Source organism: Lissotriton vulgaris, chromosome 6 (assembly GCF_964263255.1).
Source record: "Lissotriton vulgaris chromosome 6, aLisVul1.2, whole genome shotgun sequence".
Lineage (NCBI taxonomy): Eukaryota > Metazoa > Chordata > Amphibia > Caudata > Salamandridae > Lissotriton > Lissotriton vulgaris.
Window position 1 is genome coordinate 1411750999 of NC_141694.1, and position 23965 is coordinate 1411774963.

The 23965-nt window shown below is 44.9% G+C and overlaps 1 protein-coding gene across 1 annotated transcript in view; it reads left to right on the forward strand.

Moving 5' to 3' along the window:
- ECT2L (epithelial cell transforming 2 like) overlaps positions 1 to 23965 on the forward strand; it is a 566170-nt gene that overhangs the window by 103026 nt on the left and 439179 nt on the right. The window contains exons 5-6 of the mRNA XM_086927539.1: positions 425 to 677; positions 17589 to 17716. Of these exons, the coding sequence (XP_086783665.1) occupies positions 425 to 677; positions 17589 to 17716 (381 nt within the window). The remainder of the gene's footprint in view (positions 1 to 424; positions 678 to 17588; positions 17717 to 23965) is intronic.

Below are 23965 nucleotides of genomic sequence, written 5' to 3' on the forward strand. Positions count from 1 at the left end.
TAAGCTAGTGAAACAGAGTAGTTCATGAGGAACGAAATTAAAAGTGGAAACATTATGAGACTGGTTTATTTTCCGAACTGAAAATAACTTCTAGTACTGAATATATGTGCATATCTTACACTTACAAGCCTAATCTATGCAGTACATATATCATCCTACTTGTACCTAAATGTATTTTAAAAACATTACTACATCGGTGAAGTTTATGACATGCATGTTAGTCTCTTTTTGTTACAGCCCTTTCTGAATTTGTACCCTTGGCTAGAAGACCATGGAATGGTCTAGGGAAAATGATGTTGTCTTTTTAGGATACATGGCTATTGTGTTTATACATTGTTGCGGGGAATATATGTTTTCTGTGTATTTTCTGCAAGAAAATATTGAACAATAACTAATTTCGATTCCTTTTATACCCGTATTAAAGGATTGCCTATGGATTCCTAAATGCACAAAGTTTGGATGGTTTCTGCCCTATGCCCCACCAGACAATGAATACAGCGCCTGGAAGCGACATTATATTGCCTGTGCAACCAGCCTCGATTATCTAACCCCGAGAGAGGCTGCAGATATCTATGGGACTCTCAATGAACCCAAGGAGGCCAGTGAAGAGAAAGAGGAAAAGCAAAGAGAAAAATTGCTGCGAAAAATGCTGCGGGAGAGATTAGCCATACATAAAAGTAAGTAGCAATTAACATGTCTTTTTTTCGCCGTTTGTTGTATTCACTCTGATTATGCACAATCCTTAATTTATCCCAAAAAATAATTGCATAGTCCCAAAGTTTGTCTTAGAAGTCAGCCACCAGCATTGCAAAGTGTCGGCTTGCTGAATATCAAAGCTACCTAATCTCGAATTATCCTCATGCATCTTTCTACCACCAGCCTATTCTTCCTGTTTCTTTATCTCACCCCTCCAGATTGTGTTTCATTGCTGCTTTCTGTCCATGTCGCTGTATTCCTATGTTTTTTTTCCTCTTCCCTTCTCCCTTTTATGTCTTGCTTTCTGTTGCTCTGATAATGAAAAATAAGTCCCTGTCCCCAAAAATGAGTGCTAGTGCCCACCACCTGCAATCACCAATTCAAATAAAGAAATAATTGTGTCTTAGCGGATATCAGTACTTTAAAACGAAACCTTAAGCATACAGTTCAGAACAATTGATGTAGTAAGCATAGACCAAAAAGTGTATAGTATACCCACTCCTCAACAAAGCTGACCAAAGAAAATGCTTCGAAAGAACAATATACTATTAAGAATAGTCACCTGTTATTCACTTCAGAACTGTGCTATTACGAATATCATTTATTTTACACTTTTCAAATCTTAGAAGTGTATATATTGTTGTAATGTTTCATTAGCAAAGGCCTACATAATTCTGGGAACTGACTGCCAAAGCTGAATAAAACCCAGTAGGAGACCTATGCAAATTTCTGAGATATTGCATAAGCACTGCAATGCAGTTAGCTGGCTACATTATTTGCTCTCTAATACTTCCATATTTAGTATTTTCATCTGTGGGAACCTCTTTCCACTTTGTAGCAGAGCCAGAAATTGGTTCCAAAAATAGTTGCAAATCAGATGTGCCCAGAGCTGCATGGCCTGTGCAGACCGCTTCCATTTTCAGATAGAGAAGCACAGTGTGGCTTGGAACCTGTAGTCATGGTGTGCTTTTTAATGTGCCTTTCTGTTGATGTGGTTAGTGTCTCCTTTACATCTGGTACTTAGGAGAGGAACGATTGTCTTTTGATCGAGAAACAACCGCCCCTTCCCTGACCACCGAGATTAGAATGGGTCATAATATTTATACATAATGTCTTTAAAATGGCGAGGTTCTGCTCTTGTTGCCACTTCTGACTCAGCAGCGAGACCCCATGCTTCTACGTCCCTTCCTGAGATGACCAGACACACACATTTAAAGAAAGCACAAAAAGCATTCTGCAAGGACATAAACACTGCTCTTTTGTTTAGTTGTGCCTTAGGTTATCTGGCCTCCTTTAGACAGTCATAGACAGACCTAAAGAGACAATACCCTAAGCCACTATGTTGTCTTTGACTCTTTCTCTACCAGAGCAATGTGACTGGGAGCTAGTTGAAATCCCAGCAATGACCTAGACACCAATTAACTTTAGGAAGAAGAAGTCAATTTTCAAAGTTTAAGTCCCTACCATTGTGTACATGTTCATTGAGCTCCTCTTTGTGATCTACAGTGGGAAAAGTGTATCATGTTAGACGTGGAGACTGCTAAGCAGCTAGTATTAATTAAGGAAGGACATGGTTCACAGGTGAGTCAGAGCTTTGGGCTAGGAGTTACCCATGCATGTGTAGGAATTCCTCCATACTACTGCTCTCTTGTCACTTGGGTGAAAAGTGAAAATAATATTCTATTTTTTGGAAGAACCTTATTTCTCCGTCACAAAACACGAACAGCTAGAGGCAAGTCCTTTAGTTTCCTTTTCCTATCACCATTCAAGCCTTGGTGAGTGGCATATTTCTCTAAAGCGTTGTTATCCTTAGCTCCTTCATTTGTTTTCCAGGAAGGCTAGATTTTTCAGCAAGATAAACAAGAAGGTGCCTGCACAAAACTGTCCTAAAAAATGAAACCTCTAACTTTTATAGAGAGGGCTCCAAAATCTTCGAATTGCTTCACTCTGCTATGGTAAAAAAAACTATTAACAGATTACAGCAAACTCAACATAATACTAAAGCTTTCCACATATATGGTCCTTTGTTTGGTGTAACTCAGAGCCCTGACCAAGCACACACCTACCCGCCCATGAAATGATAACTGGACTGTGTTTGGCGAAGAGAAGACCTTCCTTTCCTGGCTTGACAAGAGGGTGCTAATGACCTTATTGTTTGCCTTTGTCCAGAAGCTGGAGAGCACTTACCTTGTGGCAGGCGGCCTTCTCTAGCTCCATGCCTTCACTCAGAGGTTGTTATTGAACGTGGATTATCTTTTTTCCCACCCAATCGTCAGCTGGTGTTTGTGCAGGTTAAGAAGGACATAGGTAGTTAACAGTATACTATTTCCCCTATTCTATTCTACCCTGCCAACAGATTGTGTACCTTCTGATGACTTAGGGACTGCACCATAAATCATCTGTGGTAAACATTCACCTATACAAATAGTCGATGTAGAAGCATCTGGGCTGTTGACTCCTATCAGAGCCTCCATTTATGCACTAGGCAAAAAAATCCAGTGACGTCCTGGCCTTTGGCAGACACAAAAAGAAGCAGCACCCATAGAGAAAAAGCGACTAAACATTGCTATTTTTCCCACCTACTTCATGACAGTGGCAATAAACCTTTTGTTTCTCTGTATTTATTGCAGAGACATTGACATGATATTGGTATTGGAATTGTTGTAATTAATGCCTATTAGGATATGGATTGATCAGGAGTGTAATATCAGCAGTCTTTATCATTATGCAGAGCTAGCACTATATATGAGATCACTTGTGACATCACATTTAAATATTAACATCATTTCTAACATTGATTAGACTGCAGACAAATGCTGTTTTCCAATTCTATCCACTGATAGGGAAATGTTGGCTTATTTGCTTTAAATATTACTTTGAGCAGCTGGGCACGCTTTGTCAAGTAGTTCTTGGTGTAGGACAACAGTAAAGCCTAAGCCCACATCTTGCACTGAGAGCCAGCCGAATATGGCTGAAGGCCATGTTCAGTGAATGCTGGTGCCTGGGGATTGTGTACATCTTGTGGATTTTGAGGACTTGTTGACAGAACCCATAAGCCTAGCCAAAGGCCATGCCCACCAGACACAGAGAGAAAGGTGAGACAAATTGCAAGCACTTATCCTGAAAAGAAATTCTATTAATCTTTTGTTTAAATAATGTCATGGTTTCATCCAAAGAATCAAAATGAAATGAATCCGTTACGATTAACCCAGACTTAACACTTCACGCAAACTCTCACAGAGGACATCACAGAAAGCATATTTTTTGATAATGTGATGTCATCAATGGTGACATTTCTGAGATTACAATTTAACCAGTTCACTGCGGCACAAATTTCCCCGCTGAGTAGGCGGATTCCATGCGTGCGTAAATCGGACGGGCCCCAGCCGTCCAACGCATACGCCCACCGTGATGTCAGACGGCCGGGGGCCATCCGATGCATGGAACACGTTAAATCAGTGTTTCGAGAAATTATGATCAAATAGCTCGCCAGTGGTTTTATGTGTTAGATTGTAATCACAAAGTCCCTTTGGGAAACACAGGTCAGTACTCCTCAGATTTCCTAAGGGTTGTGTAGAGGTGATGTAATGGAAGTAATGACATCAGTAGAATGTGAAATGTTGAAGTTACTATGTGAGAAGTGACAGTTTGAGAAATCAGTTGCTTGGAAGACGCGGAGCGCTTAGTCGCATACTCAAGGAACTCCTTCAATTTCCATTTGTGTAGCGTGTTACTACAAACAAACACAGTTCATGATCTTTTGCATTCCTTAGTCAAGAAACCCATCAACTAACTGGAAATAAGGTTCAAATCTACTTTTGTACACCACAATTTTGAGGATGATTTCTGAGGACAATTTTAAAGCAGATTAGTTTGAGATTTCTGCTTATATCCTGGATCCTGAACTGTGAGTCAGATTTGCACCCAATGTGTGGTTTCAAAGAACAGGCCTGTAAAGATGGCCAAAAGCATAATCCTTTTAGATATTGATCCACCCCCGCATTAGACCACCAAAGGATATTATGCCTTAAACAATAGTACCCCCTCAGTGTTCAGTCATGAACACTCAGACACTGCTCCTTACACATAATCTGCCAAGCTTGTTTAGGTGATGTATACATTGAACACTAATAACCTCTAATGTTTATTAGCATTTCGTTAAATCAATCACAGACCGTACCCTCGCTTGGTCCTAGCATTGATAGAGAGTGCAAAGTTGTATTTCTCATAATGGTTGACCTGGCACTAGGCTCAAGGGGTAGGGCTGGTCGTATCAAAAGTGACAGAAAAACAGAGTTATTAACATTCCCACAAACTTTCCTTTCCCCTCCCCGCCCATTCAGGAACAACCCAGTGAAGCAGCTCCCAACAGCGTCTCATGGACAGAGGAAGTATAATAACCCACCAAGAGATAGCCACATGCTCCTATTCTCATCAATATAAAGCGTCAAACCAAAAAGAGAATGCCTTGTACGAAAAACAACATGGAAGCAACCCAGGGCAACTCCACGCAGAAGCAGTATAGGCGAGCCCCTTTTGTTGAACAGCTATACCCCAATGAAAGAAAAGAGGAGGTCCCAGGGGACTCTTTGAAGAAGAAGGGGTATTCCCATAAGGTTCACCAATTACAGTGAGGAGAAATGCCCAAGTGCTTTTGTTATATTACTTGGATGGAGGTACCACAATTAACCTGATAGATTCTAAAATTAAAGTCCATAGAACTACCATTTGACTGTGTTTAAGTCTTTGTTCTTCTTGATGATCAAAATATGAAGATAACAAGTAAATACTCTCAAGGCTTTATTAAGTATTATGTACAATGTAATGCATTGGCCAGCGGCCACAACAATAAATACCGGAAAATCTCCAGCCTAGAAATGTGGGCATTTACTGTGATTCAACATTGCAAGAATCCGATTTCAGTATGAGATATTATCATCAATTTCACAGGTTATCATTGCCGTATGAACCTCTCACATCAGGTGGCAAGTGTGAGTGTGTTTCTTGATTTTCAAAGCCTGCAAAGAAGTCGCCAAAGTCCCCCTGGTGGTATATGGGCAGGAGTTCAGAATCCTTCCTTCCTATTCCTCTTACCAAAATCTCCTCTCCTTAAGCCTACTGATGTGGTGCCATGTGGTTGGTCTAGATGTTGATCACTACCTGGCCGCTTACTCTTGGTTCTCTAACACAGGCAGCGTACTGTAAGCATATAAGCAGTCCTAGACTTGCATTATAGTAAACCTCATAATGATCTAAACCCTGTCCTGCCTTCAGCTAATGGCCGAAAGAAAGGTTGTAGTTCTAGAGTATGCCTATGTCTGCTTCTCAATTTGGCAGTCTCACTGGAAGTACTTAAGTTTTATGTTCGTGGTGTATTGCCTTGACAGAGCTATTTAGGTCGAAGCCTGCATTGCAGGGCATGGCCCTGCTGCAGGCAAAGACCTATGTGCCTTCTCAACTCACGGGTTCACACTCTGCGACTCTGGGCAATAGCTTGCTTAATCTCCACAACGGCCCCTCGCGGCGGGATGCCTGGCTTTCACCTTGTGGATACCCTGCCGGGGTTATCTCACAGGGGAATACCAGGACGGGTTCCCTAAGCAAGCGCCGGGAAACCCACTGCGGGTAGCTGTGCGCTATATAAGCTCAAATACATTTACATTTACATTGTGAACAGGGGGATTTCAGTACTGTGTGAAACCACGCCCCCTTTTTCCATTGGCAGGCCTCTGGAAACGGAGGCCTGCCATTGGAAAAAGCTCCTGTTTAGCAGATTTGTCTGCTCTGGATCCCACCTCTCGAGGACTCCATTACCTGCCTTACGGTAGCACGACAATATTTTCAGAAATATTGCCTTGGCAACCATGAGGCAGGTCAGGGAGTCCTGGAGGGGCGGGAATCAGTATCGTGCAAGTAACAATTATCACAGCACGAGACCCCACTTATCACAGCATGTCAACAGGCGCCCCAGGCTGCTGGAGCACTCAACTATAATTAATGTGCAGTTGAGTGCTCCAGCAGTGTGGGGCGCCTCTCTGCATGCTGTGATAATTATCACTTTGGGGCCTCATGCTGTGATAATTAGGGCGGCATGCTCTATTTGCAGCACTGAACATTTTTAAAGAAGGCCAAGCAGCTACATTCATTGGAGACACTCACCCTCACTCGCCCTCACCCCCTCACTCGCCCTCACCCCCTCACACCCCCTGACCCCTCACACACCTCCTCACCCTCACACCCCCTCACTCTCACACACTCTCACACACCCTCACCCTCTCACCCTCACACACCCTCACACACCCTCACACACCCTCTCACCCTCACACACCCTCTCACCCTCACACACCCTCACCTTCACACACCCTCTCACCCTCACACACCCTCTCACCCTCACACACCCTCTCACCGCCTCACCCTCTCACCGCCTCACCCTCACACCCCCTCACCCTCACACCCCCTCACCCTCACACCCCCTCACCCTCACACCCCCTCACCCTCACACACTCTCACCCTCACACCCCTCACATACCCTCACACCCCCTCCCTCACCCTCACACCCCCTCCCTCACCCTCACACCCCCTCCCTCACCCTCACACCCCCTCACACACCCTCACCCCCCTCACCCCCCTCACCCCCTCTCACCCTCACACACCCTCACTCACTCTCACACCCTCACCCTCACACCCCCTCACCCTCTCACCCTCACCCTCACACCCCCTCACCCTCTCACCCTCACACACCATCACCCTCTCACCCTCACACACCATCACCCTCAAAAACCCTCACCCTCACACACCCTTTCCCCCCCCTCACCCTCACTCACCCTCACACACCCTCACATACCCTCACCCGCATAGCATAACAAAACATAGCATAGCATAACGAAACACAGCATAGCATAGCATAACAAACAAAAGCATAGGATAGCAAAAGCACAGCATAACAAAACAAAGCATAGGATAGCAAAACAAAACATAGCATAGCAACACACAACAAAGCATAGCATAGCAAAACACAACAAAACATAGCATAGCATAACAAAACAAAGCATAACATAACATAAAACAAAGCAAAACAAAACATATCATAGTAAAACAAAACATAGCATAACATAACATAAAACAAAGCATAGCATAACACAACATAGCATAACAAAACATAGCAAAACACAGCAAAACATAGCATAACAAAACAAACCATAGCATAACATAACAAAGAATAGCAAAACAAAACTTAGCATAGTAAAACAAAACATAGCATAGCATAACATAACACAACAAAACAGCAGAACAAAACAGCATAACATAACAAAACATAGCATAACATAACATAAAACAAAACATAGCATAACAAAACATAGCAAAACACAACAAAATATAGCATAGCATAACTAAACACAACAAAACATAGCATACATAACAAAACACAGCATTGCAAAGCATAGCAAAACATAGCATAGCATAATAAAACACAACAAAACATAGCATAGCATAACAAATCATAGCAAAACACAACAAAAAATAGCATAGCATAACAAAGCATAGGATAGCAAAACTAAACATAGCAGAGCATAACATAACAAAACAAAGCATAGGATAGCAAAACATAGCATAGCATAACAAAACATAGCATAACATAACAAAACATAGCATAACAAAACACAACAACACATAGCAGAACAAAACATAGCATAGCATAACAAAACAAAGCATAGCATAACAAAACAAAGCATAGCATAACAAAACAACAAAACATAGCATAGCATACCAACACACAACAAAACATAGCATACATAACAAAACATAGCATGGCAAAGCATAGCAAAACCTAGCATAGCATAACAAAACACAACAAAGCATAGCATAATAAAAAACAACATAGCATAGCATAACAAAACACAACATAGCATAGCCTAACAAAACAACGCTTGGCATAGCATAACAAAACATAGCATAACAAAGCATAGCATAAAAAAGCATAGCATAACAAAGCATAGCATAACAAAGCATAGCATAACAAAACATAGCAAAGCATAGCATAATAAAACAAAACCTAGCATAGCATAACACAAAATAGCATAACAAAGCATAGCATATCAAAACACAACAAAGCATAGCATAGCATAACACAACAAACCATAGCATAACAAAACAAAGCATAGCATACCAAAACACAACAAAGCATAGCATAGCATAACACAACAAACCATAGCATAACAAAACAAAGCATAGGATAGCAAAACTAAGCGGAGCATAGCATAACAAAACGAAGAATAGCATAGCAAAACAAACATAGCATAGCATAACAAAACATTGCATAACATGACAAAACACAGCATAACAAAACACAACACATAGCATAACAAAACAGCAAAACACAACAAAACATAGCATAGCTTAACAAAACACAACAAAACGTAGCACAGCAAAGCAAAACATATAATAGCATAGCAAAACGTAGCATATCAAACACAACAAAACATAGCATAGCATAACAAAACATAGCATAGCAAAACAAAGCATAGCATAATAAAACACAACATATAGCATAGCATAACAAAACATAGCATAGCATAACATAGCATAACAAAGTATAGCATAACAAAGCATAGCATAACAAAGCATAGCATAGCATAACAAAACATAGCATAACAAAACATAGCATAGCAAAACAAAGCATAGCATAGCAAAACACAATAAAACATAGCATAGCATAACAAAGCATAGCATAGCAAAACACAACAAAACATAGCATAGCATAACAAAACAAAGCATAGGATAGCAAAACATAGCATAGCATAATAAAACAAAGCATAACAAAACATTGCATAGCATAACAAAACATAGCATAGCAAAACAAAACACAACAACACATAGCATAACAAAACATAGCAAAACACAACAAAACATAGCATAGCATAACAAATCATAGCAAAACACAACAAAGCATTGCATAGCATAACAAAACAAAGCATAGGATAGCAAAAAAACATAGCATAGCATAACAAAACAAAGCATAGAATAGCAAAACAAAGCATAGAATAGCAAAACAAAACATTGCATAGCATAACAAAACATAGCATAACATAACTAAACATAGCATAGCATAACAAAACACAAGAACACATAGCATAACAAAACATAGCAAAACACAACAAAGCATAGCTTAACAAAACACAACAAAACATAGCATAACAAAATAAAATATAGCATAGGAAAACAGAGCATAGCACACACAACCACAACCACACACACAACCACGCACACACAACCACAACCACACACACAATCGCACACACAACTATCTATCGATCTATCTATCTATCTATCTATCTATCTATCTATCTATCTATCTATCTATCTATCTATCGCCCTCACTCTATCTATCTGTCTATCTATCGCCCTCACTCTATCTATCTGTCTATCTATCGCCCTCACTCTATCTATCTGTCTATCTATCGGCCTCACTCTATCTATCGCCCTCACTATCTATCTATCTGCCTCACTCCCTCTATCAATCTATCTATCTTTTGCCCTCACTCTATCGCCCTCACTCTATCTTGCTATCGCCCTCTATCTATCTATCTATCTATCTATCTATCTATCTATCTATCTATCTATCTATCTATCTATCTATCGCCCTCACTCACTCTATCTATCTATCTATCTATCTATCTATCTATCTATCTATCTCTATCTATCTATCTATCTATCTATCTGCCTCACTCTATCTATCAATCTATCTATCTTTTGCCCTCACTCTATCTATCGACCTCACTCTATCTTGCTATCGCCCTCACTCTATCTATTGCCCTCACTATCTATCACCCTCACTCTATCTATCTATCTATTGCCCTCACTATCTATCGCCCTCACTCTATCTATCTATCATTCTATCTATCTATCTAGATACTGATCGCCATCACTCTATCTATCTGTCTAGCTATCTATCGCCCTCCCTCTATCTATCGCCCTCCCTCTATCTATCTATCGCCCTCACTCTATCTATCACCCTCACTCTATTTATCTATCGCCCTCACTCTATCTATCGCCCTCACTCTATCTATCTATCCCACTCACTCTATCTATCGCATCACCACAGCATTACTCAGCACCACCACAGCATCACTAAGGGGCACAACAACATCACTATGCGCTACCACAGGATCATTGAATGCCACAGCATCACTAGTCGCCACCACAACATCACTCAGCGCCACCACAGCATCAATCTGTGCAACCATTCAACAACAACTGGGTCAAATATTTTCTCTCAATGTTTCAAGCTTTATTACAAATGTCACAAAAAGAGGTTAGTATTTCACTTCTGTTCTTGGATTTTCGTCACAATAAAGTACACTGAACATATTCTTCACAAAAGTTATTTACAAAAGTTTAAGCTATTGCCATTATAAATTACAATAACTTCTATTTAAGTATTAATTATTAAAAAAATTAAAAGCCATTGTTATTTGTAATATCAATACATCTAAGTCACGTGAATACAACACATATTGCATTACAAATGCTATAGGTGACACAAGTTATAACTATTGGCACTGTAAATAACAAAGCTATTATTTTTGCTATTTTCAAAACCAACACATAAATAAAAAATGTGTCATTTACAATACCAATAGCTCAAACTTTCCTAATGCGAGACCTTATGCATTGCAAATGCTATTTTTTTATGGTAGCAGTTAACATAAGCTTCAGAAATACTGTTATTAAATACAATCTTAAAACAAAGACACACAAATGTAATCTCTATCAAGTAAATATCTTCGTAAAGTAGAACTTTGTTTTTGAACAATTACACATTGTGAAATGTATTCCTTAAACATCACAAAGTGCCAAAAGCGTTACAGTTTTTTTTTTTTGCTAACATACTTTTTAGGGCTCGGACTCCTCCCCACTGTAAGTGGGAGGAGTTTCGAGAACTAATGTTAAAGAAGAAAAAAAGAAGTATCTCCTAGGGCTTTGGCCGAGACAAATTCCACACATTCCTTAGCGTGTTCTGTCATCTGGCCAGTGATTCGTCTTCGTTGTGTTGTCGTTTTAATAGGCTTGAAGTGATAGGGTAAATTTAGTTTTGTTCCGCCATCTTGGGCATATTTCGTTCGTGCTCGCGCAAAGAAGTACATTAATTATAATTAGGAGCTGTCAGGGTGCCTCCTTAAGTGAATCCAGATGGCCGGGCGCGTTCACCATTCAGCAGCGCTCAGCGCGCAGCTGCTGCATGCCAGGCCGGGAAAGGGCTTCATCAGCCTCACTCATCCGGATCACAAACTCGGATCCTCACCATGATGGAACACACCCCTTGCTGATCTAAACTGTTCCAGTTCAGACTGGGCTTCCAGACGCAACTCTTATTTCAAAGTTCAGGTAATGTAAACCGAACTGCAACTCCAAGCTATATTTGTTTTTTTTTTCGTTTTGTAATTGACTCACAGACGAACTTCGAGACAAGCAAGTACGTTCCTAAAATGCAATGTCAAGCAATTTGCACCAACAAAGACAAGACGAATTTAAAATAGGCACATTCAAAAGCATTGTGCTTAACATAATGTGTCCTTTGTTAAGGAAACCAGTATTACTTGCTCTCCAATAACCCTGCTGCCAATCACCTGACTACAAGGAGTCTTTCAATCACCCAACCAAAGCTGTTCTTGGTTAACCACTAATCTGTTTCTGTGACCACCATAACACATTTGCAAATACTCACAACCCCCCCCCCCCCACACCCATGTGCAAAGCTTTTTTCTGGAATTTCATAGCACTGCGTGCACTTTATGAGAATAAGCACAGAATATTTACTGCCTAGGCAAGACTGGCCAAATTCTAACCTAGCAAAACTTATGTCGAAAGCAGTCGTCTCCTTAACAAAAACATTCATCAGCAAATACAGTCACACAGCAAATAATACACCTAAAAACAGAACCACATGAATTAACAAACGCTGTGGTCAATCCCATCAAACCACCCGACTACCACAGTGTGCACGAGGAAATAGCACCTTTTAATTACAGCACTGAAATCTGCCTTAGTAAGCGCTATGCAAACTCTGCACTATTTTAATGTCAGACGTGATGGCCGTACGTATATGCCCAGGGTCACACATCATAGTGGAAGTTCATCGGAAGCATAGACGGTTCCGAGTACAACTGGAAAATAAAGGGGGGGGGGGGCGTCATTTAAGCACAGACACGAAAACACTTGAACTGTGGACATGAGAGTAGTGGAGCTCAGGGCACGCGTTTTGGAATTTCCATTGATATGTCACACAAAATCATGAAAGGCTGAGCCAGATTTCAAACTGCTCCCGCCTTAGACAGCACATACATCTGTCAAGTGCTGTTGCCACTCTTTCTCGGCGCTGTGAGCCGTTGAGGCACCGGCCTGTGCAGAGTGGCGGTGCAGAGTGGCGGTGCAGAGTGGCAGCGCAGAGTGGCGGTGCAGAGTGGCGGTGCAGAGTGGCGGTGCAGAGTGGCGGTGCAGAGTGGCGGGGCAGAGTGGCGGTGCAGAGTGCAGAGTGGGGGTGCAGAGTGGGGGTGCAGAGTGGCGGTGCAGAGTGGCGGTGCAGAGTGGCGGTGCAGAGTGGCGGTGCAGAGTGCAGAGTGGCGGTGCAGAGTCTGTGTGCAGAGTGCAGAGTGGCGGTGCAGAGTGGCGGTGCAGAGTGCAGAGTGGCGGTGCAAAGTGGCAGTGCAGAGTGGCGGTGCAGAGTGGCGGTGCAGAGTGCAGAGTGGCGGTGCAGAGTGGCGGTGCAGAGTGGCGGTGCAGAGTGACAGTGAGTGCAGAGTGACAGCAGAGTGACAGTGAGTGCAGATTGACAGTGAGTGTAGAGTGACAGCAGAGTGACTCCTTTAATTTCCCGCGCTCCTCATATAGCTCTGTGGCAGCGTGCGCCTGCTGCAGTCGCGTGTGGCAAGTTGTCAGTGCAGCCTGATAGCTTCACTTCGCCGGGTGTGCAGACTGCACGAATATTGGCTGTTTTGCCAGAACACACTGAAGTGCCTCCTTTAATGTCCCGCGCTCCTCGTATAGCTCAGTGGCAGCGTGCATACTCAAGAAGGATGATGAGACAGAGGAGCCCTGCAGAATACATCAGGCAGCAGCAGTGCAAACTTCTCACATCCACTAGGAGACCACAGGCAGCTCAGATGCCATCTTCTCCAACTCAGACGTGCAAGCTTCTCACACTCGCACGAAAGACATCACAAGCAGCTGTGGTGCAAGGCAGCTGCTTCTTGCAGACGCAAGAAGGATGAAGACACAGAGCAGCCCTGCAGATTACATTAGCACAGATCAGGCTTCAGTGCCAGGCAGCTGTTCTTTGCATAGTCAAGAAGGATGATGAGACAGAGGAGCCCTGCAGAATACATCAGGCAGCAGCAGTGCAAACTTCTCACATCCACTAGGAGACCACAGGCAGCTCAGATGCCATCTTCTCCAACTCAGACGTGCAAGCTTCTCACACTCGCACGAAAGACATCACAAGCAGCTGTGGTGCAAGGCAGCTGCTTCTTGCAGACGCAAGAAGGATGAAGACACAGAGCAGCCCTGCAGATTACATTAGCACAGATCAGGCTTCAGTGCCAGGCAGCTGTTCTTTGCATAGTCAAGAAGGATGATGAGACAGAGGAGCCCTGCAGAATACATCAGGCAGCAGCAGTGCAAACTTCTCACATCCACTAGGAGACCACAGGCAGCTCAGATGCCATCTTCTCCAACTCACAAGAACAATATCACAAGTAGCAGTTGTGCAAGCTTCTCACACTCACAAGAACGACATTACAAACAGCAGCAGTGCTAGCTTCTCACAATCACAAGGAGACTACAGGCAGCAGAGGTGCAAACTTCCACATTTGCAACAATGAAAAACAGGAATAGCACAGAGATGCACAATGCTATATTCTCATACTCACAGGCAGCAGATGTGCAAGCTTCTCACACTCGCAAGAAAGACATAAAAAACAGCAGTGGTGCAAGGGAGTGCACTGCAGAATAGATCAGGCAGCATCAGTGCAAAATTCTCACATCCACTAGGAGACCACAGGCAGCTGAGATGCCATCTTCTCCCACTCACAAAAAACACATCACAAGCAGCAGTGGTGCAAGCTTCTCACAGTCACAAGAAGGACATCACAGGCAGCAGCATTGCAATCTTCTCACGATCACAAGGAGACCACAGCCAGCTGAGGTGCAATCTTCTCCCAGTCACAAAAAGGACATCACAAACAGCAGTGGTGCAAGCTTCTCACACTCACAAGGAGACCACAGGCAGCTGAGGTGCAATCTTCTCCCACACACAAGAAGTACATCACAAGCAGCAGTGGTGCAAGCTTCTCACACTCACAAGAACGACATCACAGGCAGCAGCTGTGCAAGCTTCTTACACTCACAAGGAGACCACAGGCAGCTGAGGTGCAACCTTCTCCCACTGACAAGAAGGACATGACAACCAGCATCTGTGCGAGCTTTTTACATTTACAAGGACAACACAGGAAGCAGCAGTGCAACTTTCTCACATTCACAAAGAAACCACAGGCAGCAGTTGTGAAAGCTTCTTACACTCCCAAAAAGACCGCAGGCAGTTGAGGTGCAAGCTTCTCCCACTCACAAGAAGGACATGACAGCCAGCATCTGTGCAATTTTTTACACCCACAAGGAGACCACTGGAAGCAGCAGTGCAAGCTTCTCACATTCACAAAGAAACCACAGGCAGCAGATGTGCAAGCTTCTCACACTCCCAAGAAAGACATCACAAGCAGCAGTGGTGCAAGGCAGTGCACTGCAGAATAGATCAGGCAGCAGTAGTGCAAAATTCGCACATCCACTAGGAGACTACAGGCAGTTGACATCTTAGGCAGCAGCTGTGCAAGCTTCTTACACTCACAAGAACGACATTACAGGGTGCAGTAGTGCAGCCCCATTGCATTAGCTCAGTGTTGCTGTTTTCTCCTCCTTTCAATATGTTACAGTTTAACAGATATTTTCGCAATAAAAAAATTATTTTTCTTTTATCCACATAAAAAGGATAAAATGCTGAGACAGTCCCCTCTTTTATTCAAATTGGCGAAGTGAAGATATCAGGCTGCACTCACAACTCTCCACTCTCCACTACCACTCTCCACTACAACTCTCCACTACCACTCTCCACTCTCCACTACCACTCTCCACTCTCCACTACCACTCTCCACTCTCCACTACCACTCTCCACTCTCCACTACCACTCTCCACTACCACTCTCCACTACCACTCTCCACTACCACTCTCTACTACCACTCTCCACTACCACTCTCCACTACCACTCTCCACTCTCCACTACCACTCTCCACTCTCCACTAACACTCTCCACTAACACTCTCCACTAACACTCTCCACTACCACTCTCCACTACCACTCTCCACTACCACTCTCCACTACCACTCTCCACTACCACTCTCCACTACCACTCTCCACTACCACTCTCCACTCTCCACTAACACTCTCCACTAACACTCTCCACTACCACTCTCCACTACCACTCTCCACTACCACTCTCCACTACCACTCTCCACTACCACTCTCCACTCTCCACTACCACTCTCCACTCTCCACTACCACTCTCCACTAACACTCTCCACTAACACTCTCCACTAACACTCTCCACTAACACTCTCCACTAACACTCTCCACTACCACTCTCCACTACAACTCTCCACTACCACTCTCCACTACAACTCTCCACTACCACTCTCCACTCTCCACTACCACTCTCCACTCTCCACTACCACTCTCCACTCTCTCTAGCAATGACAGTGCATATCTACAGACTAGCAATGACAATGCATATCTACAGGCTACCGATGCCAGAGCATATCTACAGGCTAGCGATGACAGTGCATATCTACAGGCTTTTGAAGCCAATGCATATCTACAGGCTAGCGATGACAGTGCATATCTACAAGCTACTGATGACAGAGGATATCTACAGGCTAGCGATGACAGTGCATAACTACAGGCTACTGAAGCCAATGCATATCTACAGGCTAGCGATGACAGTGCATATTTACAGGCTAGCATTGACAGAGCATATCTACAGGTTAGCGTAATAGTGCATTTCTACATGCTACCGATGACAGTGCACACTTACACGAAGGACATCACAGGCAGCAGCTGTGCAAGCTTGTTACACTCACAAGGATACCACAGGCAGCTGAGGTGCAAGCTTCTCCCACTCACAAGAAGGACATCACAAGCAGCAGCGGTGCAAAATTCCCTCACACACTCACAGCAGGTACTGTGCCAAGGCAGCAGCAGCAACAGAGCAAGAGTCCCTTATAAAGAACAGGCACAGCACAGAGATGCACAATGCAATCTTCTCATACTCACAGGCAGCAGCTGTGCAAGCTTCTCACACTCACAACAACGACATCACAGGCAGCAGCAGTGCAAGCTTCTTACACTCACAAGAAGGACATCACAGGCAGCAGCAGTTCAAGCTTCTTACACTCACAAGAAGGACATCACAGGCAGCAGCAGTTCAAGCTTCTCACACTCACAAGAAGGACAACACAGGCAGTAACGGTGCAATATTCTCACACTCACAATGAAATCACTGGCAGTCCACACCACATGAACACACTCCATAACACATAGCAACAATACATTGGCATTTACAATGCCATTAGCTCGAACTCAAATAAATCCGAGCCCGATTGCATTTCTAATGCTTGTTAGATTTTGAAGTTATTGATGGAAAGCATTGTGTGTTCCAATGTGGATTGCTACCAGAATATTCTTTCCCTAGTTTGCATACATTAATGTTTCCTCTGTGCTTCTTAATGTCACTCAGAATACACAATGATTATTAAATAACAATATCTCTGCTGTTTTTATGTTCCTTTTAGAAGAATTATTCAAATCACGGCCTCCGTGGATGAGTAGAACTTGGAATCCTACACTCCTGAAGTCCAGTTTGCAATCTCAAGTGGTTGCTGACCAGACAGCCCTTAGAGATGCCTTGTGGCTACTTGGGGTAATTATTTTCATGAATCCCTTGACATTTAACAACTCCTGGTATTCTTTTTAGATTCGCTTATATCTGACAGCGGAGAAGGATGAGGTGTTTGTTGGTGACCGTGGCCTGTTGATTCTTAGAAATGAGTTGAGAACAGATATGCAGTAATTCTCTGCATGGAGCAAGCAGCAGCCACTCTTGTGGTAACTGAGGCTCATATTGGTTGTTGAACTTCTTTCTTTCCTCAGCAGTTTGTGTTGAGTGCAACAGCTTCGCAATGGACAGAGAGCTTCATCACTTGCGGTGCAAATCCATTCCCTGTGGTCCGATCGATGAGTTTCAGTCCTCGGATACAGTGAAGGCAGAGTCAGCAAAAGTTCTCCATCTTAGTCAAGCTTCATTGGGCAAATTGCTTCTTCTTGGCCACCTTTTTTCTTTTTTTTTATTCTTTTTTTATTAACAATGCTCATGAGGGGGAGGAGCCAAGCTGGTGACCTTGATAGCCGCTTAGGCTCCCGGCAGGCTCCCGGCTCCGGGTTCCTTCTCTCCGTGCGCAGACATCCTGATTCCTATCCTGAGCGGATGCCGCAGATTCGTGGAGGCGAGGTGCTGTGGTCACCGGCAATATGCTCCGGAGGTCCCGGCCGGCGGTAGAAACGCAGAAATTTCCCCTCGGCCTTTCCGGCCGTTAGGGTGCTGAGACCGGGGCCTCGAGTGCGCAGTGAGGCTGGCCACCAACGTGATTATCTCGGCCATGAGCGGGTGGCAGAAGCGGCCGGCCTGCATTGGAAGTCCGCTTGACCGTCTCCTGGGGCAATTGTCCAGCCCACTTCGTGGGACGACATCGCGAGACGCACGGCGCTGCGTGTTGGGGGACAGCTGAGATCGTCCTGTCCTTCTTTGTTGCCGAGCGCGGCCATTGTGTTGGTCCCCCACCGAGACTTGTGGGCAGCCCAGTGTGCGAGACGAGATCCTGCCTTCCACATCAAGGGCTCCGGCCGGAGTCGTTTGTCCTGCAGTCCACTATCCCTGGCATTGGTTGTTCCGGGAGACATCAGGCCGTTCTACGCTCCTTTGTTCTGGACCCAGCCCGGGGCACTACGGGGCTAAATTACATCAGGGTAGCTATGCCGGGAGGCTGCGCTCTAAGTCAAGGACCTCCGTCCGGGAGGGAGAGTGCTGTGGTTCATGGTGTTGCCCCACACACACATGGGAAGGAGCCCGATTTGAACGATCTCATGGCTGCATTGGACTCCCTTCGCGTGGCTCTAATCGGTGGCGCCTGTGCTTTGGAAATGAGGCTGGACGCCATTGCTTCTTCCTTGGGACAGGAAGACTTGCGCTGCCCGCGATGGCATAATGCTGGCATTGCACCATTCTCCGCGCGGAGTGTTTCATCTTTCCCAGTGGTACTGACTGACCCGAGGTGCAGTGCGGACGACTCTACAGAGCCTAGATCTACTTTCCAGATGTTCGACTATCACCAGACAGCTCCTAATATTCCCCGGACATCGCGACTGATACGGCCCGTTACAGTGTTTCTTTCCTCGATACTTTGTAGTCTACACTTGGACCGCAGGAGTTATGAAGGGACAACAATGGCATGGCTCGATCCTTGCAGGACATGTACGGTTGGTTCTCGATTGTTTGCAAATGAGGGGGGGATGGAGCGGCTTTGTTTGCCCGGGCGGTTGGGCTTAAATGTATGTTATCGAATATTGCTCGCTCAGCTGACGCATAAGGAAGGGCCGGATAGAAGAGGACCGGGTTGAAAACTGTGTGCTGCACCAGGACTGATAATTGGCTGGTAGAAACGTGTTTTTTACGGAGCTCATGCTAGGGCCCAGGACTCGTATAACCTGTCTGTACACTGTTTTGAGTTTATCTTCCACAATTTGGCTCTGCTTTTAGGACGTTCATAGTGCGCAGGGGGGGAGCGGGGGGGGCCAATTAGAATGGCCCTCCTCCGCTTTCTTTCCTTACTGGCCTCCGGGCTGGGCAAGGGGGATTTTCCTATCTTTGGGAGGGGTTTCTTTTTATTTTTGGGGCGACAGGCACGCTGCTAGGGGTTAGGCTGTAGCCATCTGCAGGGGTGCAGGGTGGGGGGTTGGGGGGGGGGTCTTGTCCGGTTTTTCATTTCTATGGCCTTTTTGTTCCTTCTTTTCTCTTTTCTTTCCTTTGAGTAGTACACTGGGTTACTTCTCTGTCTAAATGGTTCTTTCTTTCTCCTTTCTGTAACTATATTTCGGGTACTCTTTTTACGGGCGACGGGCACGCTGCTAGGGGGGGTAAGCCATAGCCTCTGCAGGGGTGCAGGGTGGAGGGTAGAGGGAGGGTCCTCTTTTTTTGTTTTATTGTCCTTTCTTAGTTTCTATGGGTCCTTTTTTCCCTCACTTATCTATTTCTTGGTTTCCTTTATCTTTTCTTTCTTCTCTTGGGTCAGTATGGAGGTCAAGTATTGCGCCTCTTGTCATATCTGTACTCTGGGATATTGCTAACTTTATTAAGGTGGTCTTGCGTTCATGGGGTGGGCGATGACTGGTGCGAAATGTGATTAGATATTCCTTTATCCTGATATGTGTACTGTAGCACCGGCACTCCAATAATGATTATTAGCTCTGTGGACATCCTGACGCGTGCATTGCCCACTCTGTGCCCTTAGGTTGATTGTATGACATCTGATCCTTTTTATTATATATTTTAAAATTAACCTTATCTGATCCTTTAACTCAGTGGTCACGTCTATTCGAAGTGCTTTTTGTAATATATGCAGTATGTTGTAATGGTGAACTACTGAGGTGCTCTCTGGTTGACGAACGTGCTACAAATTGATTTCGAGGCCGGCCAGGATGGTTGTAGGCCCGTAACTGTATTCATACGAAGCACAATAAAGGTTTTCAAAAATTAAAAAAAAAAAAAAAACAATGCTCATGAGACCAAACAGTACATTCTTTTTTTTATTAACAATGCTCATGAGACCAAACAGTACATATACCACATTGGGAGTTATCAAAAGAGTTAACAGGAAAATAATCGTCAGGGAACCACAGGGACTGTCAGCAATCTCCATCGCTCCTCCCCCTCTATGAGTGCTCCATTTTCTCTGTTCTTCCTCCAGGGCGCCCACACTTTCTTCCATTTTTTAGTACACCCCCTACTTTTGTATACAGTTTCTTCAGCCCTTTGGCACCAGTCGAGGTCCCGCTTCCATTCTTCTCATTGGTGGGGTATTGCGCTCCCCACCCCCTAGCAATATTTCATTTTGCTACTCCCACTGCCAGAGCCAGACATATTTCTACGTACCTAGACCATTCAGTGTCCCCTTTAATCATTAATAAAAGCCACTTCGGCTCCATCTGATCTGTCACCCACTACACCAGACATGGTGTCAGTGACCTTCGTTGAGAAAGGGATAATCTACGGATGCTCCCATAACATATGAAAGAGGGTGCCCTCCTGTTTACAACCCCGTACGTATTACGCCGTTTGGCTCCTGCCTCATGCATAAAGGTGTGTGCGGGGGTAGTAGGTACGGTGAAGGATTTTTAGGTGCACCAGTCTGAACCTCGAACGGATTGCAGTCTCTCTAGGACTCTGGGGTGCATCCTGCCAGTCTTCTTCTTCTAAGCTTCCAAGATCTTTGGCCCAAGCTGCTCTAAGGGTGACCAGGGGATCGGGTATTTTGTTTATTCATTTACGATAGATTGTAGATGTGGGTTTCTCTGTTATGGGGTCAAGCAACAACCTATCTTCCATCGGGGTGTATTCCGGAATGGATGTACCACTCAGTATATGGGATCGTAGGGCTTGCAGGAGTTGTATATGATGATTTCTCTGTGAGTGGTGTAGGTTGTATTCCCTTTAGAGGTACTCAAAGGAGTGGGGGGAATCCCCTTATCAGACATCCCCTAGATATTCAATGCCAATCAACTGCCACCCCTTAAAGCCTGTTGAAGCGGTCACCTCCCGCAATTGCTCCCCTAGGCACAGTGGTATTCTCCTGGTCAGTGTGCCCGCCCATCCTAGAAGTTTATTAACCTCTCTTCAACACTGCAGCACTACCCTGGTGTGCTCAGGCCATGCCGTCTGTAGCCTCTGGGCATAAAGAAGAGGTTCACAATTGCCCCTAGACATAGCCATTCTTTCTACCCTGTAGGCAGGTACGCTGCTATCCGTATACACCCAGTCATTTATCCCTGAAGCAGGTAGGCCCAGTAATATAATTTGACATCTGTGAGCACCAGTCCTTCATCATATACTCCCCTTTGTAGCTTATGCAACGCAATCCTAGGGGACACTCCGTCCCACAACAAGATCCGCACCGCCTGTGATATTCTTTTAAACACGCTTGGGGGGACAGGGTATGGTGTGTTCTGTAAAATTTATATGAGCCCTGGCAATGTAAGCATTTTAAATAAAGCCGCCCTGCCCATGAGAGAGAGAGGAAGGGTACGCCAGTGACATACATCGGCACTCAGACGATTCAGCTGGGGTTCGAGATTTCTAGCAAAAAACTCCTTGTCCCGAATAACATAGACTCCTAAGTATTTAAACCCCTCAATAACCACTGGGCCGAACATCGAGATAGGATCCGAGGGGGAGGACCTGACAATGGGAAAATCACGGACTTCGACCAGTAGATGGTATAGCCAGAATAACTGCTGAACAGCTCAAAAATATGTAACACTTGGGGCAGTTGGGGGGAGTGGGGTTGACATCCAGAACGACATTCAACGTTAAAGATTTTGGCTGTTTTGTTTATAAAAAGGTCAATTGTGGTCATGCAAATGTATAACTGGATACTGCAGTCGCCTCTGGAGTACAGAGCCCTGCGTTTATTGTGCAAATTGACAAAGTAAAAAAAAAAAATGTAACACTTGGGCTATCGAGTGGTATTGTCTCGCCAGGTATTGAATGATATTGTCGGTGTAGAGGGATATCAGCTCTTCCCACTCCTCAGTTACCACCAGGCCCCAAATCGTGGGGTCCCTCCTGATCCAGTGGGCCAGTGGTTCCAATGCAAGTGCGAAGAGGGGGGGAGATAGGGGGCAACCCTGCCTGGTCCCTCTCCGCAGGGAAAAGGCCCTAAATATTGTCCCATTGACCCCCACACGGGCCTTTGATTGTTCGTAGAGGACTCTTACCCAACTGCAGAATATCGGACCAAAGCCCAACCTCTGGAGTACCATGAACAAATAGGGCCATTCGATGGTATCAAAAGCCATCGAGGGAAGAAGAAAGGTTAGAAAGCTACAAAGTAAAGTAGCTGAAGTATTTGTGCAAGAAATTCAGGTTTCCACTGTTGGGTGCACCAAGAAAGAGGAATTCTACAAGGCTCTGTGGGCTCAGGAGGAAGGAGAGTACCTTCCCCCGCATGTAGCAGTGCTTCTAACAAAAGTCTGTCTCCAGAGGAGTTTGAGGACAGACAGATGGCTAGTGTAGCCTTGGTGTCCAAGGTGGGTGGGGTCCCGCACAGATGACCCTATTCTCTTTAGGATACTGTGAAATGGTCTCAGAAGCTAAGCTGCCCAGGAACACTAAGAAATATGGGCAGCGAGTGACCATCAATGGCCAAAAGGTGGAGGCTCTTTGAGATACAGGAGCCACTGTGATAGCTGTCAAGTGTCACCTGGTGTCTCAAGAGCAGATCATTCCACATGTATTCTGCCGAGCTGTTGCTGCCGACAACACAGAGAGTCATTATCCAATGGCTCAGGTTCCCTTTGAGTGGGGGGGATCTCTGGTGTTCTTCAGGTAGCTGTGAGGCCCGCCATGCCTGTTGACTGTTTGTTTGGGAACGATTTGGAGCGCTCCCCTTGGGGAAAGGTGGAGAAAACAACTCACTTGAAGATGGTTGGACTGCCTGACTGGGCGTGCGTGACCACCCGGTCAATGTCAGCCAGTAGGGATTCTCAAGAGGACCTGCCAAAGAGAGAAGGGGCGGGGGCGCGGGAAACCAGCCCCTGAAGTCCCCACGGTCCAGGAGGAGGTAGACCCTGAGGGGGATGCCCGGAAGCCTACCCGGGTGCAAGTAGTGGAACTGGGGGACCTCACTGTGCTAACCTATTGGCAGCAAGAAGGAGGCCGCTCCAGGGAAGAATTCTGCAAGGAGCAGAGAGAATGCCCTTCTCTTGTGGGCTTGCGGCAACAGGTGATCAGTCAAGGTCACACTTGATTTACTGGGAGAATGGTCTCCTGTATAATGAGCCTAAGGTTGCTGAACCTGGGTCAGCCCGTGTGCTAGTGGTACCCCAGAAGTTGAGAGCC